The sequence below is a fragment of the Carex rostrata genome, chromosome 11 (assembly GCF_964058835.1).
Source record: "Carex rostrata chromosome 11, lpCarRost1.2, whole genome shotgun sequence".
In the NCBI taxonomy this organism is placed as follows: domain Eukaryota; kingdom Viridiplantae; phylum Streptophyta; class Magnoliopsida; order Poales; family Cyperaceae; genus Carex; species Carex rostrata.
This window is the reverse complement of record NC_135928.1, coordinates 11,652,834-11,673,955: the sequence shown is the minus strand read 5'-3', so window position 1 is coordinate 11,673,955 and position 21,122 is coordinate 11,652,834. Positions and strand designations below refer to the sequence as shown.

Here is a 21,122-nt window from a genome sequence, read left to right as displayed (position 1 = left end):
TAATTGGATTTAGATATTTTCGTATCCGTACTTGCTTAAAATTGGATAAGTAATAGTCTTACTCTACTCTTATTCATTAAGTATATATTAGCATTCATACTTATTTTATCCTTATTCATAAAAATTAACAGATAACTAACTAATAATAAATAATTGTCAAATAAATTAATAGTTATATAATTCAACCAAAAATATAACAGATTATTAAATATATATTAAACACATAAGATATGTAATATATCATAAAATATAAAAATATTTAATTTTATTATTTTAAAAATATAAATGATTAATTAAATAAAATGATATAAACATTCTGTAAATCAATCTAATTATAATAATAAGATTTATATAGTTTATATTAAAAAAAAAGTGAGGCTATGGTAATATACATATTACGGAGCAGTCCACATTAGAACTCATATCTTCCTTTTTAAAATTCAAATAATCAATCCTAATATTATATATTTGGAGATCAAATTTTACATTTTTTTTAGAATTTTTTTTTACTAACTTGGAAAAATGCTTGATTTAAAAATTCTAGACCATTCAAAAGCAGTGATTTTCTACCTATCTAAGAAAACAGTAAAAAATTCTAAAAAATATGACATTTGGTCTCTAAGTACATTTACAATGAAGATCATGTGGAACGGTTTGATTGACTATTTAAATTTTGCAAATAAAAATATGAATCCATAGCACGAGTCGATACATAATATGCATATTAGCATAGCCTCACTAGTAAAAAAATATATACTATATACTATATATTATAAATTATTCTGTTATATATGAACTAAGTCTTATCCATATTTTTACCCGATAAAAGACCTTTCAAGAATTACTGGTATTTTATGAGGGTGCATATACTATTTAAATTTTTCCAGGGGCACATGTGATACAAGAAAAAAAAAGTGGGTGCAGGTTTGAATATTTTATATGTGGGAACCACCACCAGAAAAGGATTTTTAACTGTCTAAAATCTGATCTGTTGACTTTTTTTAATAGCATGATGTGATATTTTTCATATAAAAAAAAATAAGAGTATGACTTGAGCCACCTATTCTGTGCTTATCCCTGAGCTCATGCTTCTCCATTGCCATTGTCAACTAAATTTCAACTTCTCTTGATCAAGAAACACTTCAATCGTCATCCGAATTCTGAAATGGCTGCGCCTTCTGTCGATGTGAGATCCCAGGAGACCTATGATCTGGCAAAAGAACTGGAACAATTTCAGAGCAGCAAAGCTGGTGTTAAAGGCCTTGTTGATTCAGGTATAACCAAGATCCCCAAAATGTTTATCCATCCAAAGGAAGATATTCCTAAGCCATCAGAGCTGGGCCCTGCAACAGCATTGGAAGTTCCTGTCATTGATCTCACTTACGTCGACCATAAGCAGGAACGCATGGGGATTGTGGAAAAGGTAAAAAAAAAAAATTCTCGCATCATTTTCAAATTCACTGGTTAAACTTTGATATCAACTTGTTATCAGGTAGAGAAGGCTGCGTCATCTTATGGTTTCTTTCAACTGGTAAACCATGGTATACCAGAAAATGTTCTGGACTCTCTACTGGAAGGTACCAGAGCTTTTCATGAGGGGGATGTGGCAGTTAAGTCAAATCTTTATACTACTGATCGATCGAGGAAGGTTAGGTATTTCTCTAATTCAAGGCTTTACAAATCGGCCTTTGGTAATTGGTATGATTCGCTAGTATGTGATTTTGATGGATCCCTGGATGCTAATGATATCCCCATGGTGTGCCGGTGAGTTCTTTTTGTCATTTTTGTTATTTTTTCCTATGCTCTATGGTAAACACTGAGGAAATTTGTACATTTTATCCATAGAAAATCAATAATCGACTATAAGCAGCAATTGGTCGGTGTTGCAAAAACAGTATGTGAATTGTTATCAGAGGCTCTTGGACTTGCAAAAGACCACCTTGCAAGTATAAACGCTGCACAGAAGCAATCCGTTGTTTGTCACTATTACCCCCCATGCCCTGAACCGGACCTTGCTGTAGGTAGCGCAAAGCACACCGACCCCTGCTTTTTAACCATTCTTCTCCAAGACTCAGTTGGTGGTCTCCAAGTGTGTAACCGAGGCCAGTGGGTAGATGTGTTGCCTGTTCGTGGAGCGCTCGTTGTCAACATTGGTGACCTCCTTCAGGTATATATATATCGTACTTATATATCGGCGCTCTCATTCTATTATAACTTGGTACTTCCACAATTAGTATACTGGTATGGTTCACTTTTTGTCAGTATATATTTTAAAGAAAAATATACTTCCCTTCCCCAGTTTCCCCTCCAACTAACATAGTTTTTTCCAAAAAGAAAAGAAGGCTGGCCTGGAATTTCCAAAACTAATTAATTTGTTTCTATTTTTGTGTGCAGCTGGTAAGTAATGACAAATTTAAAAGTGTTGAGCACCGGGTTCTAGCTAACAGCACAAAAGGACCCAGACTCTCTGTTGCAACCTTTTGCAATCCATTACGTAGTGAAGAGAAGCCATATGGCCCCATCAAGGAGTTGCTTTCTGACAGAAATCCCCCGAACTACCGGGACATTCTTTTTAGGGACTACATGATGCACTTTGCTTCTCAGGGCAGAACTCCTAGAGCACTAGACCATTTCAAACTATAACATCTTTTTAATTGAATTTCAAAAACTTCTTGTGCTTTTGCCAATTTCGACCACTTTTAAGGCTTAAATGTGTATAATTGTACCGTACTTGGTGCCCGATAAGAACACGTCTCAGGATGCGGGAATTGTCTGATAGTTTGTGTTCCGTGTACTTACATTTATTGTGTGAATGGGTTTCTATATAGGAAGATAATCAGCTATATATATATATACAGAGAGAGAGAGAGTTGGGCTACGCCGCTATGGTGCTTCGCAAAGTAAAACAAGTGTTTTACTTCACACTCATATTTTGCGATTTTAAAGTTCAAAAGGTTGATCCGAACCGTTCAAGTTGATCTCCATATTAAATTTTGCTTGGAGACCAAATTTTATATTTTTTGGAAATCTTTTACTATTTCTTTAGAATTTTTTAAAATCGTTGTTTTTGATGGTCCAGAATTTTCTGGAAAACAACGGTTTTCAAAAATTTAAAAGAAATAGTAAAAAAAAAATCCAAAAAATATAAAATTTGGTCTCCAAGCACAATTTAATATGAAGATCAACTTGAACAGTTCGGATCGACGTTTTGAATTTTAAAATTAAAAATATAGACGTAAAGTAAAACATTCGCTTTCTTTCGTGAAGTACCGTAGCCCAACTCCTCTATATGGACTAGATTTTACTTCAAAACTAGGTTGTCCGTACATGGATACAAACCGGTTTTACTTTAAAAAAAAAAAAAATCAATTTGTTATTCATCATTTTGTTACCAAATTACATTCTGATGCACCTGTCATATATATATATCGTCAGGAACCAACTTAATTTCAAGAAAAAAAACTTACAAAATTATGAAGCTGACCGGGCTCATGTTTGATTAGTTCTCGTCAAATTGCATTTGCGCTCAAAGCTCTGCCAGTTGCACTGGTCCTCGTTTGAATAAATTTGGTCAAAAACAAGGCTAAACCGCACTTAATCTTAAAATTGAATCGGACATATTTAGTCAGTTCGCTGTCAAATTCAAGTTCAAATATCACCTTGGGATATATAAAATGTAATTTAAACCTTCAAGGAATATCAAATTTGTGTTAAATATGCTTCTGAACATAGATTGTCAGATTAATGGATGATTTTGTAATTGTTATCTTCTACTCTAGTTTTTCTTTCTTTTATGCACCTTCTCAGAAAAAGTAAAAGAAAAAATATAGCCTCTTTTTTCAACATTGTCTATTTTTAATTATAGGCTTTTACAGCATTGGTCGCACTACTAGTGGCAACCTAACTATATGATCTAAACTACCAATCAAAACCAATTCACCAAAGCTGAACGATTTTGATGCTTCAGTCACATTAAATGTTATCTCCAAATGCTGAATCTTATCAGGGCCTATTTCAAACCAGGATGGGTTTACATGGACCGATACACCATCAGGCGCATGTACAGCAGGGAGGTAGGTCTCTGCTTTTCCTGCTACATTTTTAACATAACGCCTGATTAGTTGACAGCCTTTCAATGAAGATATGGTGATTGAAGGGAGATTGAGATCAGAGGGAGTATCGGTAGGTGTTTTGCAAGCAACTCCGGTTGCCAGATAGATGTCCCGAGAGGTGGTGTTTGGCAGGGAGCACAGGAACTTTATGTAATCCTCAAATTCTACAGCATGCCACAAGAATTGATTCAAATGAAATGAAACCATTTGCCACCATTTTCAAAAATTGGAAAAAAAAATAGTTTGGATAAAAGTAAGAATATTTGTATAGAGGAGAGGAGACGAGGAGCGATTTATTTGCACGTTGTCTGTATTACCTGACGGAAAAACAAGGCCGGGATCCAGAGCCCCAGAAGGATTGATAAAACCGGATCCATAGTCAAAAGGAGTCGATTGATACAATCTATAAAGCTCTGGACCCTGTGACATTATCGGCCGGCCTAGCCTATCATGCTTAGTAGCAGTTGTGCTCAGTGCAGATGCGATCATAGCTGGTGTCCATAACGGGTGATATTGTTTAACAAGTGCCGCAACACCAGCCACATGTGGTGCTGCCATGCTTGTCCCTGAAATAAGTGCGAAATGTTGGCCTGAGAGAATGGGGTTGAGTAAACTAACCGGGCTCCATGCACCCCATATTTGGTCCCCTGGTGCGAGAATGTCGGGTTTTAGTACGTCAGCTGGATTTAGCTGGTTGTTGGTGATGTCAGGACCCCTTGATGAAGTTCGAGCGACAGCTGGAGCAGTATTTGCAAATGTAGCAATTCTGCCTTCTTTGATTGCTGCGCTTGCTCCATATGTGGTTACAATGCCATTGGTGTCTCTAATGGTGTGGTTGTTGTAGTAGTTCCAAATAACCTGTTTGGAGATAGAAGTTGTACTGATGTCTCATATATGTTCAGGGTACATTTTAGATTATGCTCATCGAAGAACCAAATACCAGTACGATCAGATCGATGTTTTTTTTTTGTGACGAAAAACATGGGCATTGAAATATTAGGAAGTAATATGTAAATATGGCACAAAACTTAGATTGTAAACGATAGACGACAAAATTAAGAGAATTAAACTACAACCTGTGCATCAGTTACGCGAGGAACCATAATTCCAGGGATGCGGAAAGGGAGTGGCTCAGCAACGAAGTCTCCATACAAAGGATTAGCAACAAGGATAAAACCTACAAATCCAAGAGAAGTTGCTGTGTCGAAGATTGCGGTTATTGTTGATGTCCCATTATAGAATCCTTCCGAAAACAAGCATAGAACTATGCTTCCAGCCACTATGGCCGGCTTTAGTGCCCCCGGATTTTGACATTCTTCTACACTTGCTGTGGATGTTGATGCGGCATCCCTGGGTGCGACTAGCGTAAATCGGAAGAGCCCATCTCCAGGTGTTGGTGCTGCAACAATAAATCACATCAAAGAGAATGTATTAGATGAATCACAGTGTTGGAGCAAGCAAAATTAGTTAGGACTTTTAACAATAGTTATTTAGATTAGTTAGTTTGTTATAGGATTGTTATACTTGTAAACTATGGCTATAAATACATGATGCATATGTACTCAAGATTGAATCAATGAAATACAATTTCATTCTCTCTCTTTCCTAAATCTTTTACAATGACATAATGCTGGCAGTTAATATTGTTGTCATCTGAATAACTAGAAAATGGTCAAAGAAGTTGTAAGATGCACAAAGATTGCAAGCAAGAGATCATGGATAATTAGGTGATTAAATTGAGCCTTCTCCACTGCATTAAGTTTCAGATAAATGTATGTTGATTCAAGCATTAAGTTTCAGAAAAAAAAATATATATTACCTGATAAGCCAATTCCTCTAATCCGGTACCCATTACCGAGCACCAAAATTGGGGTATAAGTTCTACTCGTGGTGCTTGCGGCAACTCCCATTGCCCAAGGACTGAAGGAGGAAACAGAGGCGGGATCGGGTCCTCGGTTACCAGCTGCTTGAGCTACGAATATCCCGGCGCGTCTTGCAAAAAGCAATGTAATATCAAGCACACTCAGAAAGGTTATTCCTTCAGCTGGTGGTTCATCGGGACCGATAGAGAGCACCAGTACATCTACTCTGTCTTGAGCTGCCTAGTGAAATTTATATGAAGAATGAGCTTAGAATAGAATTACAGAGCATTGAAGATGCAAACATTTCACTGAAAATAAATTAATTTGTTGATTGATTAACTTGATCAACGGCTGAAATTATATCGGTAACGGTGCCTCCCTGAGGATACATCGCCTTGTACACTGCTAACCTGTTCAAAAGAATTACAACAACTGTGAAATCTTAATTCAAATCTAGTAATTATATACTTGTCATACATGCATACATATATTACTGATGTTTCAAATAATACTATTCATAAATTTTTTCTGGTAAAAATAACTTTAATATAATTACCTTGCACTAGGTGCCATTCCACTTGCAAATCCATACATGAAGCCATTAACAACTACTGGAACTCCCCAATTCCCAGCTGCTATTGAAGCCACATGACTGGATTTAGGAATCATATCATGTGGATATTTTGAAGTTTGATTATGGACCTAGAGAAAAAAAAAAGGATGAGAATTGGAGGGAGAACCTGCCATGACCTAATGCATCAAACGGAGACAAGTCTATCGAAGCATTGAGAGGGATGACCGCAGCAGCTCCAGCCGCATAGTATCTAGCAGTAATTATCTTACCATTGCATGAACCAGCTGGGAAATTTTGACAAATTTCAAATGTACTGTCAAATAATGGCATGTCTTTGTTTGACCCGCTAGGATATTTCGGATTGTACGCAAAGCTCGGATGGGTCGGGTTGATGCCTGTATCGATCACTCCTATCACCACCCCTTCTCCATCTCTTGGCCCATGACCTCTTTGTTGCCATACATATCGGGGCAAGCCTAGCAAATGTGGCATGTAAGTCGTCATTAGTTTCGTTCTTCGGTCTTTTTCTATTGTCAACACTTCAGGGGCCGATCTAAGTCTCTCTATCTATATATATAATAATAAATAATTATAACATACTTCTCTTTTAGTTTCTTGTGGAAATTTTTTTTAAGAAAATAAAACAGAGATATAGAATTTATTGTTTAACCTGAGAAGGGGTAGTGTGAATTGCAAATCCATTAACAATGTGGTGGAAGCTGTAAAGCTTGCGGTAAGTACCGGCTTCTAAGGTGCTTTGAAGAAGCCAATCATGAGATTCTACTAATCTCCTCTTATGAACTTCATATACATTTCTGAAAATAACCATGTTAGACAACAAAATTAATCAAATTAATTAATCTATGTCTTTTATTAACTATACCTATCTGATATTAGATGCATTTCATCATGGTTGAGTGACATATTTACTCGTTGAAATGCCACCGGTTCACCAGCAACAAGAACTAGATATATTTGCTTCTCCTCAACCTCATGGAAACAGAGAGTAATTCTCACCAATGGAATTATTATTACAATGATAAACAAAGACAAGAAACTATTCATAATTGACTAAATTAGAAGACTGAATTAATGCAGAGTAAAGTAATTAAGTTATATAGTCTCAAAAGCATATAATTATATTATCCCAGTCACATGGTCAACATGTATTGATTAGAATTTGAGCGCATGATGTTATACATGGCAAGTTGTAACTGCTGTCCCTTGCTTTTGTAAAGTTACACGAGTCCGGGAGCAATTTATGGAGTGCGAATTAATTTAATGTCATTCCTTTTGAAATAAATTTAATGTCATTTTTTTAGGTACATATTTAGGGGCGAAAACGGTGCAGTGATAAAATCATATCTATCTATATATATATATATATATATATATATATATATTTTTTTTTTTTGGATGCAGATACGCAGCAGGTATCATACGGATACAGATACGGGTCCGAATCATATCATATATTTATTAAAAGATTATAAATTAATATTATAATATTTATCTAATTATAATGATGAATAACATAAATTGTTCATAATATATTTAAAAATATATGGTATATATCTACTACTCGGATACAGATAATTGAAATGTAATACCATATTAGTATCCTTATCCACGTGGATATTCGTATATTCGGATATCCACATCTAAGTTTTCGAATACGGATAAGATATTATTCATACCATTTTTACTCCTAACATACTACTTACTAGTTTGATCGGACATTTTATGTCATGACATGACACATGCGTTGCAAGTCTTTGAAAAAAATGATACAACATGATATGTGAGCTGGTCTCATCACAACGAAATATTGGATAACATGTGACGAAGATAATATAAAAATTTATATCGTTATCTATTTTAAACAAGGGTTAAAATTTCCAACTGTAAATTTATATTTTCATATATAAATTATTACAAACAATGTTTTTTATTCTATAATAATTTTACATTCTTTTTAAACAAACTTAAAATTAAAAAAGTATTTCAATATAATCAAACACAATTGATCGCATCATAGCTGATCACGACATAATTAACATATTGTAAATATTTTTCACAATTTTATTTAGAAAACAACATATAAAATTTCACTTCATCACAACAACACTGTACAATACCTGACTTCAAATTCTAAGTTTTCAACACCACATAGTAAAGAGACACGGTCAATCCGGCCATTTTTATTAATACCCTAAACAAAAAATATAATTTTAAAAATGCCATAATGTACAGTTTTTTTTTTTTAAAATGCCCCTACCGCCTGGGCCAAGGCGGCCCAAAATTCCCAGTGAGGCGCCACCCTCACGGGTGCTCCATGCCCCTAGTGAGGCGCCCCCCTACACGGGCGCCCCACTATGGATCCCTATAAATTCCATTTTTTCTCTCTCCTGCCCACTCCCAAACCATTCTAAACCATTCTAAACGCTTAATTACCTATCTACAGTAAAGAGAGAAAAACAAGGCGATTTTTGACGATTCTCAGGGGATTGCTACAGGTAATATTAGTCTAATTAATCAATTACTGTTGCTTACTGTATCAATCACTGTTGCAATTACTGTATCAATTACTGTTGCAATTACTGTACATAGGCTACCCGTGTGGGGGGGGCCTCACTAGGAGCATGGAGCGTCCGTGAGGGTGGCGCCTCACTAGGAATTTTGGGCTGCCCCTGACCCAAGTGGTCAGGGCATTTTAAAAAAAAAATGTACATTATGGCATTTTTAAAATTATATTTTTTATTTAGGGTATTAATAAAAATGACCGCAGTCAATCATTTCATTTGGAAAAGGAAAAAAAAAATACCGCAAAAATGACTGTCAAAATTATAAATTACCTCTCTGAAATGTACCTTTTCGCGCCAGAAAAAGCGCAAGTTCCCGATAAAAAAAAGATGAAATTATTTTTCCTTTTTTTTCATAGAACCGGTCTAAGAGACCAACTCGCCGTGAAATTATTTTTTCCTGTGAAACTCTCTCCAATTTTTTCCTGCCATACCGCGAAATGGATTTTTCTTTTCCTGTAAACTCGATCGCCAGTATTCTTTGCCTACACCAGGTCTTATATTTCTAGTCCATAGACCACATGAGTTTGCTTCCAGATTTTACGCTTCAAAATAATGGCGTACCATAGACCAATTATAATCCCAAATTTTGGCTCTTCAATTCCCGCCAAACTTCCCCCCTGTTAAAACCTCGAGAAGGGCACTTTTTACTGTTAACCTTCTCACCATTTTTACCTTTGTCTTCTCGTCTTGTCCCGTCCTCCCTCCCTACCTTCCTCTCTCCTCCAATGGAGATTTCACGGCCTGAAACGCCAGAACCCCAGATCCTTCTAGCCGAAGAGATCTCAACAGTCCGATCTGTGCTTGGATCAGGATACACAGATATTGACATCATCCGAGCCCTGAATGCAAGTGGTAACAATCCAAACCGCGCAATCAATGCTCTACTTGATTCACCGAAACCTGTGGTTTGCACCCAACCTGTTCGATCAAATGCTGCTGTGAGTTCTTTTGGGTCCTCTAAAGAAGACCTCGATTTTAATTTAGATAAACTAATTTCCGATGCCAAGATAAAAGTTAAAGAGGAGAAATCTGATTTAGGCTCACAACAAAACCATGATCTACCCAATGTTAAAAAAGAAACCAGTATGTCTAGCGGAAAAGTTGACTCTGCTAGGCCGCTGCCTGATGAAACATTTGAAGAATACATGGAAAGAAGAAATAATGCCGATAAAAAAGAAAGAAAAGCACGAGAGGACTCTAATGATACTCTCCAAAATCTCACCACATCCAATCCCTTGCCATACCTAAACCCACGCCCAATTCGGGCCATCAAGCCACCAGATTGTGTTGTGTCAGATAGGAGGCTCCAAGTTGTACCAAACTTGAATGAGCCTGAACTGGGAAACTTCCCAGAAGAGCATGACTGGTTTCTGGTAGGAAAGACTTATGTTGCAGGGCTGTCTACATGCCGAGGGAAGAAGCTATTGGATGCTGGTGAGGTTGTTCACTTTGCATTTCCTTCGTCTGATAGGGATTTTGGTGGGGTCCGTGTCAGGCCCAAGACTGCTGCTGCCATGTCAGCAATAGTACGCTTTTCAACAAAGCGATCTGGAGAGGTTAGTTAAAAAATTATGCATTAAGGAGTTGATTAGCTAATATTTGCCTGCTTCATGTGTATAAGATAACTTTTGTGTGTAATTATTTAGATCGGGAAGTTGCCACCAGAGTGTACTAGATGTCTTGTGCCACTTGTCAACTCATCAAAGGTGAAGGTCAGAGGCTCGTGTGTATACACAACTGCGAATCTGAGCCTCATGCAAGAGGTTTTACTTTATATGAGGTAAATTATTTTTGTTCTTTCTTTTTGTTATACACATGAATTTTATTATGACTAGGTCTAATAAAATGGTAATGTTTGCTCTACCTATATCTATAATATAATGCATGAGGTGCATGCCTGTGTTTTACCATTCCAATACGCCCAGAAACATTTGGTGCAAAATTGTAAAATTTTTTCTACTTTTGAGTACTAGCTACTGATATTTCTGTCTGCATTCTTGGATAAACAAATTGCAGCTTCTACATTCATAGCTCGATTTTCACTGAATGTGACAAAGATGCTTCAAATATAACCCCATCACTTGTCGATTCTACCGTGAATCCTCTCGCAACTCTATTTAATATGCTGAAGATAAAGCCTACCAAGGGGGTCAGTAAAACTATTAATTCTCTCATGTTTTGTCTTAATTGATGTCCATTATCTATGCTTATGTAGTTATGTGAGCGTGATTTACCATTGTTTTTCTTAAAGGCTGAGTTCACTCCAAGAGAGCTTAATTCAAGAAAGCGCTCCATTCCCTTAAGAGTAAGCTAAACCTTCTAATACAAAATATTTTTATTTTATCTAGGTAATACATACTTTTCATTTTGAATTGTGATGATAGCCTTTCTGTGTTTAATATGATGATCAGCATATTCTGACAACTATCTTGGTACCTAATATATTCAGGATGATATGTATGACTTAGAGCAACCAAGTCAGAGAGCAGGGTCCTCAAAGAAGCAAAAAACTGGTGAAGGCGAATCATACACTGACCTCGATAAGGATGAACAAGCTATCTCAGAGGCTTCTCTTAATAAACTTGTCGGTACTGCAGATCACTACAACTTAGCGGTAATCTTAACTTGTAATTAAATTCATTTATCTTTGTTTAAAATTTCGGTAATGACTTTTGTTTACTTTAAATGCAGGAAGCACAGCCACCCAGTACCCTTCTGTGTGAACTGAAGCCATACCAGAAGCAGGCTCTCTATTGGATGTCTGGGCTTGAGCAGGGAGTCACTGTTGAGAAAACATCAAAAACCCTCCATCCTTGCTGGAGTGCTTACAAATTCATTGACCAGTATGCAATAGTTCTTACTAATTAGTCTTGGTAGAATTTTTTTCTTTACAAATTTATTTTCTGATTTAGATTGTTTTGCTGTTACCAGGAGGGCCCCCACTGTATATGTTAATGTTTTCTCTGGTGAAACTACGACTCAGTTTCCAAGCGCAACACAGAAGACAAGAGGCGGGGTATGACCATTCTCTGTGAACTTTATCTTCACTGTTACTTCAATTATGCAGGTTTCTTATGAAAAGTTGTTTTTGTACCCTCCAAAACATCAAATATCCCACATCCAAGAAAATAACATGCTCGCTCCCTATAAATTCCCGGGAAACATACATTGTTTTTTCTTTTTTTTTTATAATATACCCAGAGTACCATGGCTTTCTCACTTGGGTGGAAAAGTGGGTGAAGAAGAGTATGACAAGTGCTTGTAAATGTTTTTATGATCTAACATTTTATACAGCACAAAGGATGAAATTTTCTCTTTTCAAATAATTTAATTTCCTTTGTTATTAGATTCTGGCTGATGCAATGGGCCTGGGAAAAACTGTCATGACCATAGCACTAGTGCTTTCAAACCCAAGAGGAGAGAACTTGAAATTTTGTGACAGTGACTCAGACGATTCTGGAACATATATCAAAGGAGGTACTCTCATTGTTTGCCCCATGGCATTGTTGGGGCAGTGGAAGGTAAATTCATACTACCTTTAAGCTGGCATTTGATCCTGAAATGGGAAATCATTTCTGACCGGAACTAATGCAGGATGAAATAGAAGCGCATGCAAGGCCTGGATCTCTTTCTGTATTTATACACTATGGGGGTGATAGAACTACTGACCCTAGAATTCTCACCCGCCACCATGTTGTATTGACTACTTATGGTGTCTTGACCTCTGCGTATAAACCTGTAAGGAAATCATTTACAGTTTCTCTTTTACTATATTTAACAATACAATGTACAATGTTTTTATCAAATTTAGAAGCAACCAGCATCCCTCGTAATTAATTTAGTTGAACTTCAGACCCAACATTTGACCTTCTTTGCTTGACTAGTTGAAATTGAGCTTTAGAAAAATTACTTGTCCAAGCTAGAAACAAAATTACAAGTAGTTAATATAATTTGCTTTGTCCATTACAGATGCCTAATATTTTGCAAAATGTATGAAATGTTGTAGTTCATGCAAATGAAATCATTTCCTTTTTATTCTTATTAATAGATGGTTGAATGTCAGCATTTAAGCCCTCGTTCTCCCTGTAACCTATATTAATTAGCCCAAAAGATCAAGGAAAAACTGTTAAAGAATAGATGTAGACAGTGCGATGGCCTCTATCAACGTACTTAATTTAAATATTTGCAGGGTTCAGAACAGAACAGTATATTTCACAAGGTAAATTGGTACAGAGTGGTGTTAGATGAGGCACATACAATAAAATCATCTAAAACCAAAGTTGCGCAAGCTGCTTTTGCATTAAGCTCACACTGTAGGTGGTGCTTGACCGGGACTCCTCTCCAGGTTTGCATCTGTGTTCCTCTAAGAATTTTACAATAGGCACCTTTTATTTCTTGATATTATGAAAATGGGATCTTCATGATTCTGCAGATAAGTTTTCTTCCTGTTGTGTAAAATCTAGCTTTTGTTGTCTATTCCTTGAAGAGGTTTAGTTTGGAAGTTGAAAGAAATTTTATTTAACTGACATCGTGTCTCTTTTTTGGGTTCAGAATAATTTGGAGGACCTTTATAGTCTTCTCTGCTTCTTGCACGTCAAGCCATGGTGCAACTGGGACTGGTATGCATGTTATTTGCCTATTTTAATTCTGGTCAACAATCTTTTCTAATCATACACTTCTCATTTCAATTAGGTGGACTAAATTAATTCAAAGACCTTATGAAAATGGCGATGAAAGAGGGTTGAATTTGGTCAGGGCAATTTTAAGGCCATTGATGCTGAGGAGAACCAAAGAAACAAGGGATAAGGAGGGAAGGTAGTCTTTTTTTGTGAAGTAGTACCTTCCATATTCAAGCTTCAACTTCATAAAAGCTCTTTTTTTACGTTTTAACCTACTTTCTTTTTCAGGCCCATTCTTGTGCTTCCTCCTATTAACATGCAAGTTGTGGAGTGTGAACCATCTGAGGCCGAAAGGGATTTCTACCAAGCTCTTTTTAGGAGATCACAGGTTTGTCTCTATCAGCTTCTAAACAAAGACGAAAAACCAAGACCCCTTGCAAACAAATGCTTTTGACCAGAATTATTTGGTTTCAAGAAATAATTTTTTTGAGGTCATTTGCAACAAGATTGTCTATTTTGCAAATTTGTTAGATGTAGTCATGTAACTTCTTTCATTCTAATGAATCATGAATGACAAACAGGTAAAATTTGATCAATTTGTGGCACAAGGCAAAGTCCTCAACAACTATGCATCAATTCTTGAGCTCCTTCTCAGACTAAGGCAGTGCTGCAACCACCCTTTTCTTGTTATGAGGTATGGTACCGACTTTGCACTCAATCTTAGTAGCAAATGAAACCTTACCAAAATTTTCAAAGGTTTATTTCAGCTTAATATTATTTCCATTAAGATTAGTTTAAGAATTGTCGGAGAAATTTTGAGGCCTTTTCAAACTTCCAAAGCTAAGCTATTTCAGAGTAAATTACACAGGTCCTTAAAAGCATTGCATTTTTCCCATTTTGGTTCCTGAAGTTTCAAAGTTTCTGTTTGTTTGTGAAGTTTTCAATATGTACTCGATCCTACAGTTCATGTATGTTAAATGAATGGTTGATGCCAGTGTTCATCTATTTTTAATTAAAGATGGTGGATGTTGTCTTTGATAGAGACACCATCAGTGGCTTACCTGAATATCCACTAAAAATTTAAATGCTCCAGTTTAGCATCCACATCATCAAATGAGCATGTTGGCACTGACAGTGTGGGTTTTCATTCACTTTTTAGAAGTAAGCAGGTCAATCTGGTAGATATTAAATTTTATGGACCCAAAATGAAAATTTTGCAGCTTTGGGTACCCAAATAGGAAATGGAATATACTTTAAGGACCATCTGTGTAATTTATTCTTAAATTATAATGAGGTCATGTTGTAAATTCATTGCATGTTGACAAATTCGCAGCCGCACTCAGGAGTATACTGACCTTGATAAGCTGGCACGTCGCTTCCTTGATTCATCACAAACCAACTCAAGTAATGGCCCAACACCAGCCTATGTAGAGGAGGTAGTAGAAAATCTTCGCCAAGGTGTAGTTACTGAGTGCCCTATCTGCCTGGAGTCAACATCTGACGATCCGGTGCTTACTCCATGTGCACACCGTCTTTGCCGTGAATGCCTTCTTGCTAGCTGGCAAGGTTTATCAGGTGGGCCCTGCCCCATTTGTCGGCATGTGTTGACCAAATCAGATCTGATCACCTGTCCACTTGAGAGCCGTTTCCAGGTTGACGTGGAAAATCAGTGGAAGGAATCATGCAAGGTGACAAAGCTGATTAGGTGTCTTGAGGAGGTACTGAGAAAGGGAGAGAAGAGTATAGTGTTTAGTCAGTGGACTGGGTTCATGGATCTTTTGGAGATAGCATTGAAGAGGAAGAACATTGGTTTCTTGCGTTTTGATGGAAAGCTCCTACAGAAGCAGAGGGAGCGGGTGTTGAAGGAGTTCAGTGAATCCAAGGATAAGTTGGTAAGAATTTGTATATGTATATATTACTTTGTCGGCTTGGAGTTCTTTAAGAGATAAATGTCAAACGATAAACATTTTTCAAAAATTAGGTGCTATTGATGTCTTTGAAGGCTGGTGGAGTTGGACTGAATCTGACTGCTGCTTCAAATGTCTTCTTGATGGTAGGGAATGCTCTTTTATTTATGCAAAAATTAGAATAAAAATCAAATATAAACATTCCCAACTCATCACATCATTTCTTTATGCAAATTGTAGCTTTGTGCCATAACTTCCAAATCTATGTATAGTCAAATTATTGTATTCAAATGTTTGCACATAATCTGCATTCAGGGAAAGAAATCTGACCCATTTCCATCCAGCCAACATGAAACTATACCTGATAAGATGCTGTGCTAACCATGGTTACCTGGTTATTTGGTTCTCATTTACATATGTAATCTAAACAATATACGCTTCCAATATAGGATCCTTGGTGGAATCCAGCTGTTGAGGAGCAAGCAATCATGCGTATCCATCGTATTGGGCAAAAGCAACAGGTCCAAGTCAGGCGCTTCATTGTCAAGGTACAAATAGGCATTTCTTTCCAAGACCCGAATTTGTTATATCATTTATATTTTGTGTACTGTACTAAATTAAAGTTTTATGAGCCAACTGAACCTCTTATTCATTGTTTAGGATACTGTGGAGGAAAGGATGCAGCAGGTGCAGGCTAAGAAGCAGAGAATGATCTCAGGTGCACTCACCGATGATGAAGTTCGCACAACAAGGATCGAGGAGCTCAAGATGTTATTTAGATAAAACAAAAATGTTTAATATTTATGGTATTTATTTATCAAGCTAGTGGTGTTGAATGGACTTAAATATTAGTCCAATTTTGTCAATAGTAAATTCCCAACTAGCATTGGTTTTTGATGTAAATTTTGCCAGATAAAGTATCAAAGGAAAGATGATCTCTTTTTTATTATATATAGTGCTTTCTTTCCCATTTTCCTCTCTTTAAAATTCAGATTTTGTATTTTTTTGGAAAAATGTGAAATGACCCAATTAACCACGGAAGAGTTGAAGACTTAGTAACGATTAGTCACAAAAGGGTATAATAATAAAGTTAAATGAAATGACCAATATGACCCCTCCAGATCTGATCATGTAAAACGGTGAGACCGTAGAAAAAAAAAAAAATACTTGGGTGATTATGTCATGTGAATTGGATTTCTAATATTTTAATAAAATCAAAATTATAAAACGATGATACTTTAATGATGATTCGGTCAATTTACTCTGTTACTTATCAGTTATCACGAGTGAGTGATGATCTAGAATTTACACCTATGACCTTCTGCAGTTAGCTACGGAATCAAATTTCCTGCCCCCAGAGTCACTGTGGGGTGGGTCCAGTTACTGTTAAAGGATTTAGGGTTAAAATAGTTTTAGTTTTAGAGTTAAATTGAGACCCACTCTGCAGTGACTCTGGAGGCAGAAATTTCCTGCCCACCGGTGGGCAGAGGATTCGGTTCCCAAATGGACGCTTACAGAAAATAATAAAAAGAAAAGAAATGGAGGAGCTTTTTGCTGGTAGCATGCTTTGCAGTTTGCACTTGTCAAATATTTATTTGTGTTATATACATTTTTTTTTATGTGTTATATAAAAATCATAATTTGGTTATACAATTTTATTTAACTCACCCGATAGTTATTTTATTCAACAAAATACTGGTTATTATTTATTGTGACGGTTGCAAATCTTGCACGATAGTTACGAAATTTGCTTAAAAATGTTTCACGGTCGAGCAACAAGTTTAATATTATTTATTTTCTGTAATTATCCGAATTTACATTTCAATTTTAAAATTAATTTCTAAAAGCACCACGGTCAAATCTTCACGGTGCCTCTCTTTTGAAACTGGATAAGAATTTATTTTCCACTTTTCAAGAGAAGTAAAAAAATGAAGCATCCTTTGTGCATGTCAAAAGATAACTTAATTAGATACCCAAATAAAATTAGCATAATCACCAAATGCTCATATTGAGCACATGGAACTATTTTTCGTTCTTTAAATATATAATATTATCGCCTTTCAGAAGCAAATTAAATCACCAAATGAGAATGACTTTTTGAATATTTTAGACCAGACCGGAGCAGCTAGAAAAAAGAACAGATGTCTGCAAACTGCAATACAATTAGAATCAAATTTTATTCTGCACTAAGGAGCTCATTTTGATTGTTTTAAATTGTGAGTAAAAATTAAGAAAGCTTAACTCAAAGGTAGACAGGAGCGGAACCACATGGTCTTAGGAGGAGGCAATCACCTCCTTGGATTTTGAGTTTTAGTAGTGATTTATTGGTTCCGATCAACTTTCTCTTCTAAAATATTGTTTGCCTCTCTCTAAATGTTTGATTTGTAATTAGAGTTAAATTTAGTGTTAAAATCAAAATAAATTTCTTGAATTATAATTAATAATTATAATGATAAATTAGATTATCAGAAATAACAAGTCAGAGCATTGAGAAGTATAAGTTAAAGTATTGTTTTTGTATCATGTACCTACTTAGTTAATGGTTTTAAATTCAATTAGCTATTTAAATTTGATTCGATACTTTTTTGCTTCCCTCCCGATCAAAATCCTGGACCCGCTCTTAAAAGTAGAGGTGTCTTAAAATCTGATCAGAAAATAAAAATTTGAACAAAAGAAGACTAAATGAGGTGATATTAATCCTCTGTAAAAGGTTGGTGTTCGGTAAAATTAAGCGACTAAACGAAGTTAAAAGAAGTAAAAAGACACTTAAAAAAATTAAATTCTTTGTTGCCGAAGAGCACCTTGTCTTTAGTAGAATTTCATGCAATTAGTCTTACCCATCAAGTCGCTGTTATCATTTTCAATTGAAGGAAAACAGAGGCGCCGATAGTCTTAAGATTATACGGTCAAAATTCAAAACCAACCACAACTTTAGTAGCAGCAAATGTCTTTTCTTATTTTATGCATATCTTCTGTAAGGATTATTGTATTCTATTGTTGGGAATAACGCCACGTGTTCGTAGAACGGGCCTAAATAATTAATTAAAAATAATTGGCTATAATCATAAAAAATTAGTTAATTAATTAAAAAAATTCTTGAAAGTTTAGTCACCGCCAATGACTAATTAAACGATTAATTGACCTAAACAGACGTATTTTACAACACTGTTGTATTATGACAAATATTTACTGAAAAATAATACCGTAATATCACTATTGTTATTGTTATTGTTATTATATTTACCTGATCAATTTTCTTTTAATTATCTATAATTTTTTCATTAGCTAGTCGATAATTTTAATAACTAATAATTTTTTACCTTCGGCGAATAGCCAGCGCGGAGTTCCAACGAACATTAGACGAACTACGACAAACCCTTTTTTTAAGTTAGTAGTTTTAAATGCGTATTAACTATTTCATTGATAAAAATAAAATATAACACGTCAAATAAACTTTATTTCTAGATTTAAATTTATTTATTCTCACAACATTATAATCATGTAGTTCTATTTATTTATACTCTTTTGTCAATGAGCGGCTGGAGTTTTTGTCGCTGGAGAAAGAGTGAATTTCGCTCCCGAACTTCTATTTTAATTTTATAAAGTTTTTTTTTTCACTACAAAACTTCCAATATGCCATTTAATGTACATAACAAAACACTCAACATAAATAATAAAATATTGAACATAAATAAATTATTGTTTCATTTAAATATATTTTCTATTCAATTTAAGTGTTTTATTAATTGTTCAATTTGTGTGTGCTATTGTTTATTATTCACATTAAATAAGTTTGTTGGCGTATTGCAGATGGTCTACCGGATGTCAGCCAGAACTCCAGCAAGAATATTAGAAAGTTTGTTATATATATATATATATAGATGGGCTACGATGAGCCATGGAGTAAAATGAATTGGTGTTTTATGCCTATTTTTATTTTGAAAATTCAAACGACCAATCCGAACTGCTCAACAAGATCTCCATATTGAAATGTGCTTGGAGACCAAATTTTATATTTTTTTGAAATTTTTTTACTAATTAAGCAATTTTGAAAATCGCTGATCCGATGGTCCATAAATTTTTACTGTTCATAGCAAAATAACAATTTTCAAAATTGCTTAATAGTAAACAAATTCCAAAAAATATAAAATTTGGTCTCCAAGCACATTTCAATATGGAGATCACATCTAATGGTTCGGATCGGTCATTTGGACTTTCAAAATGAAAATATGGCGTGGAGTACAAACGCATTTTACTCCATGGCTCACCGTAGCTCATTTCTCTCTCTCTCTCTATACACACACACACACACACACATATATATAAGGAGTGATCCAATTACACCCTTTTTTGGTGACACCGGATTACACCCTATATTTTTAAAGTCCAAACAGTCGATCCAAACAGTTCAACATGATGGATATGTTAAAATGTGCTTGCAGATCAAATTTTACATTTTTTGAATTTTTTTACTATTTATTAAGATGGGTACAAAAATTCAATGGTCTGAATATAACAATTTTGTTAAATATAAATAGTAAAACAATTCGAAAAATGTAAAATTTGATCTGCAAGCACATTTTAATATATCCATTATGTTGAACTGTTTGGATCGATTATTTGAACTTTGAAAACGTAGTAAATGGAGAGTGTAATTCGGTGTCACCAAAAAAGTATAATTGGATCCCTCCCCCCCCCCCTCTCTCTCTCTCTCTCTCTCTCTCTCTATATATATATATATATATATATATATATGGCTGTGGCTAATTTGCTGCCGGCGGTGCTGCCAGCCTTTTTTTTTATTTTGTGATGTCCAAACAACAAATTCAAACGTTAGATGTTTAATCTATACTATAATCTACTTGGAGACCAAATTTTACATTTTTTGGAATTTTTTTACTATTTATTAAGCTGGTTTGAAAACCGCTGATTTCAATGCTGCAGAAATTTACTGAAATCAGCAGTTTTCAAACCAGCTTAATAAATAGTAAAAAAATTTCAAAAAATGTGAAATTTGGTCTCCAAGTAGATTATAATATAGATTAAACATCTATCGGTTTAGATTTGTTGTTTGGATATCACAAAATAAAAAAAATCCTGCAGCACCTCCGGCTAAAATGCTGCCGGCAGCAAATTAGCCGGACCCTATATATATATATAAGTATTAACTAGTGTAATAAATTATTGACTTGTCAACACTTTTTACCAATTATATGAATTGTGATATTTATAGTAATATCAAGTATATGAATTTACAGATTAGATTAGAATTCACAACGAGTCGAACTAGGTATATCTATTGATTTGTTCGTTTTCAAAACAAGCTGAGTCACAAGCGAGTTAATATTAAAATTAGAGATATAAAAACAGCTCGTGGCTCGTTCGTCAAAACAAGCGAAAAACAAGCATATATTTTTTTTTGCAAGCGAGTCATGAGTCACGTATTTTTTTTAGATCAAGACA

At 35.2% G+C, this 21,122-nt stretch overlaps 3 protein-coding genes across 3 annotated transcripts; 2 read left to right on the top strand and 1 right to left on the bottom strand.

Annotated features, from left to right (window-relative positions):
- Nucleotides 1-1,015: 1,015 nt before the first annotated feature.
- Nucleotides 1,016-2,847, top strand: LOC144561837 (1-aminocyclopropane-1-carboxylate oxidase homolog 4-like). Its single transcript, XM_078310935.1, has 4 exons — nt 1,016-1,423; nt 1,493-1,764; nt 1,846-2,167; nt 2,395-2,847. Exons 1-4 carry the CDS (start codon nt 1,166-1,168, stop codon nt 2,641-2,643), a joined length of 1,101 nt encoding a protein of 366 aa, XP_078167061.1. The 5' UTR covers nt 1,016-1,165; the 3' UTR covers nt 2,644-2,847.
- Nucleotides 2,848-3,869: 1,022 nt separating this feature from the next.
- On the bottom strand, nt 3,870-7,613 carry ALE1 (PA-domain containing subtilase family protein). The gene is made up of 9 exons (XM_078310390.1): nt 7,432-7,613; nt 7,219-7,363; nt 6,715-7,115; nt 6,531-6,626; nt 6,315-6,384; nt 5,932-6,214; nt 5,189-5,511; nt 4,430-4,970; nt 3,870-4,276 (listed from the first exon to the last, which is right to left on the bottom strand). The coding sequence occupies exons 1-9, from the start codon at nt 7,611-7,613 to the stop codon at nt 3,870-3,872; spliced, it is 2,448 nt and encodes an 815-aa protein (XP_078166516.1).
- Nucleotides 7,614-9,707: 2,094 nt separating this feature from the next.
- LOC144562366 (Helicase protein with RING/U-box domain-containing protein) lies at nt 9,708-16,569 on the top strand. The gene is made up of 18 exons (XM_078311585.1): nt 9,708-10,689; nt 10,780-10,913; nt 11,150-11,282; nt 11,385-11,438; nt 11,583-11,747; nt 11,825-11,976; nt 12,065-12,149; nt 12,481-12,654; nt 12,728-12,871; nt 13,323-13,478; nt 13,685-13,752; nt 13,826-13,948; nt 14,041-14,140; nt 14,334-14,446; nt 15,086-15,644; nt 15,734-15,805; nt 16,109-16,207; nt 16,320-16,569. The coding sequence occupies exons 1-18, from the start codon at nt 9,859-9,861 to the stop codon at nt 16,440-16,442; spliced, it is 3,285 nt and encodes a 1,094-aa protein (XP_078167711.1). The 5' UTR covers nt 9,708-9,858; the 3' UTR covers nt 16,443-16,569.
- Nucleotides 16,570-21,122: the final 4,553 nt, after the last annotated feature.

What these genes read in the sequence shown, in the direction of transcription:
- LOC144561837 (XM_078310935.1), top strand. Translation starts at nt 1,166, where the DNA reads ATGGCTGCGCCTTCTGTCGATGTGAGATCCCAGGAGACCTATGATCTG. An exon ending in GCATGGGGATTGTGGAAAAG is followed by an intron (nt 1,424 to 1,492) that starts GTAAAAAAAAAA and finishes ACTTGTTATCAG; the next exon opens with GTAGAGAAGGCTGCGTCATC. An exon ending in GATATCCCCATGGTGTGCCG is followed by an intron (nt 1,765 to 1,845) that starts GTGAGTTCTTTT and finishes TTTTATCCATAG; the next exon opens with AAAATCAATAATCGACTATA.
- ALE1 (XM_078310390.1), bottom strand. Translation starts at nt 7,613, where the DNA reads ATGAATAGTTTCTTGTCTTTGTTTATCATTGTAATAATAATTCCATTG. An exon ending in TTCACACTACCCCTTCTCAG is followed by an intron (nt 7,116 to 7,218) that starts GTTAAACAATAA and finishes TTATATATATAG; the next exon opens with ATAGAGAGACTTAGATCGGC. An exon ending in CTCGCGTAACTGATGCACAG is followed by an intron (nt 4,971 to 5,188) that starts GTTGTAGTTTAA and finishes ATCTCCAAACAG; the next exon opens with GTTATTTGGAACTACTACAA.
- LOC144562366 (XM_078311585.1), top strand. Translation starts at nt 9,859, where the DNA reads ATGGAGATTTCACGGCCTGAAACGCCAGAACCCCAGATCCTTCTAGCC. An exon ending in CTCTTTTTAGGAGATCACAG is followed by an intron (nt 14,141 to 14,333) that starts GTTTGTCTCTAT and finishes AATGACAAACAG; the next exon opens with GTAAAATTTGATCAATTTGT. An exon ending in CACCCTTTTCTTGTTATGAG is followed by an intron (nt 14,447 to 15,085) that starts GTATGGTACCGA and finishes ACAAATTCGCAG; the next exon opens with CCGCACTCAGGAGTATACTG.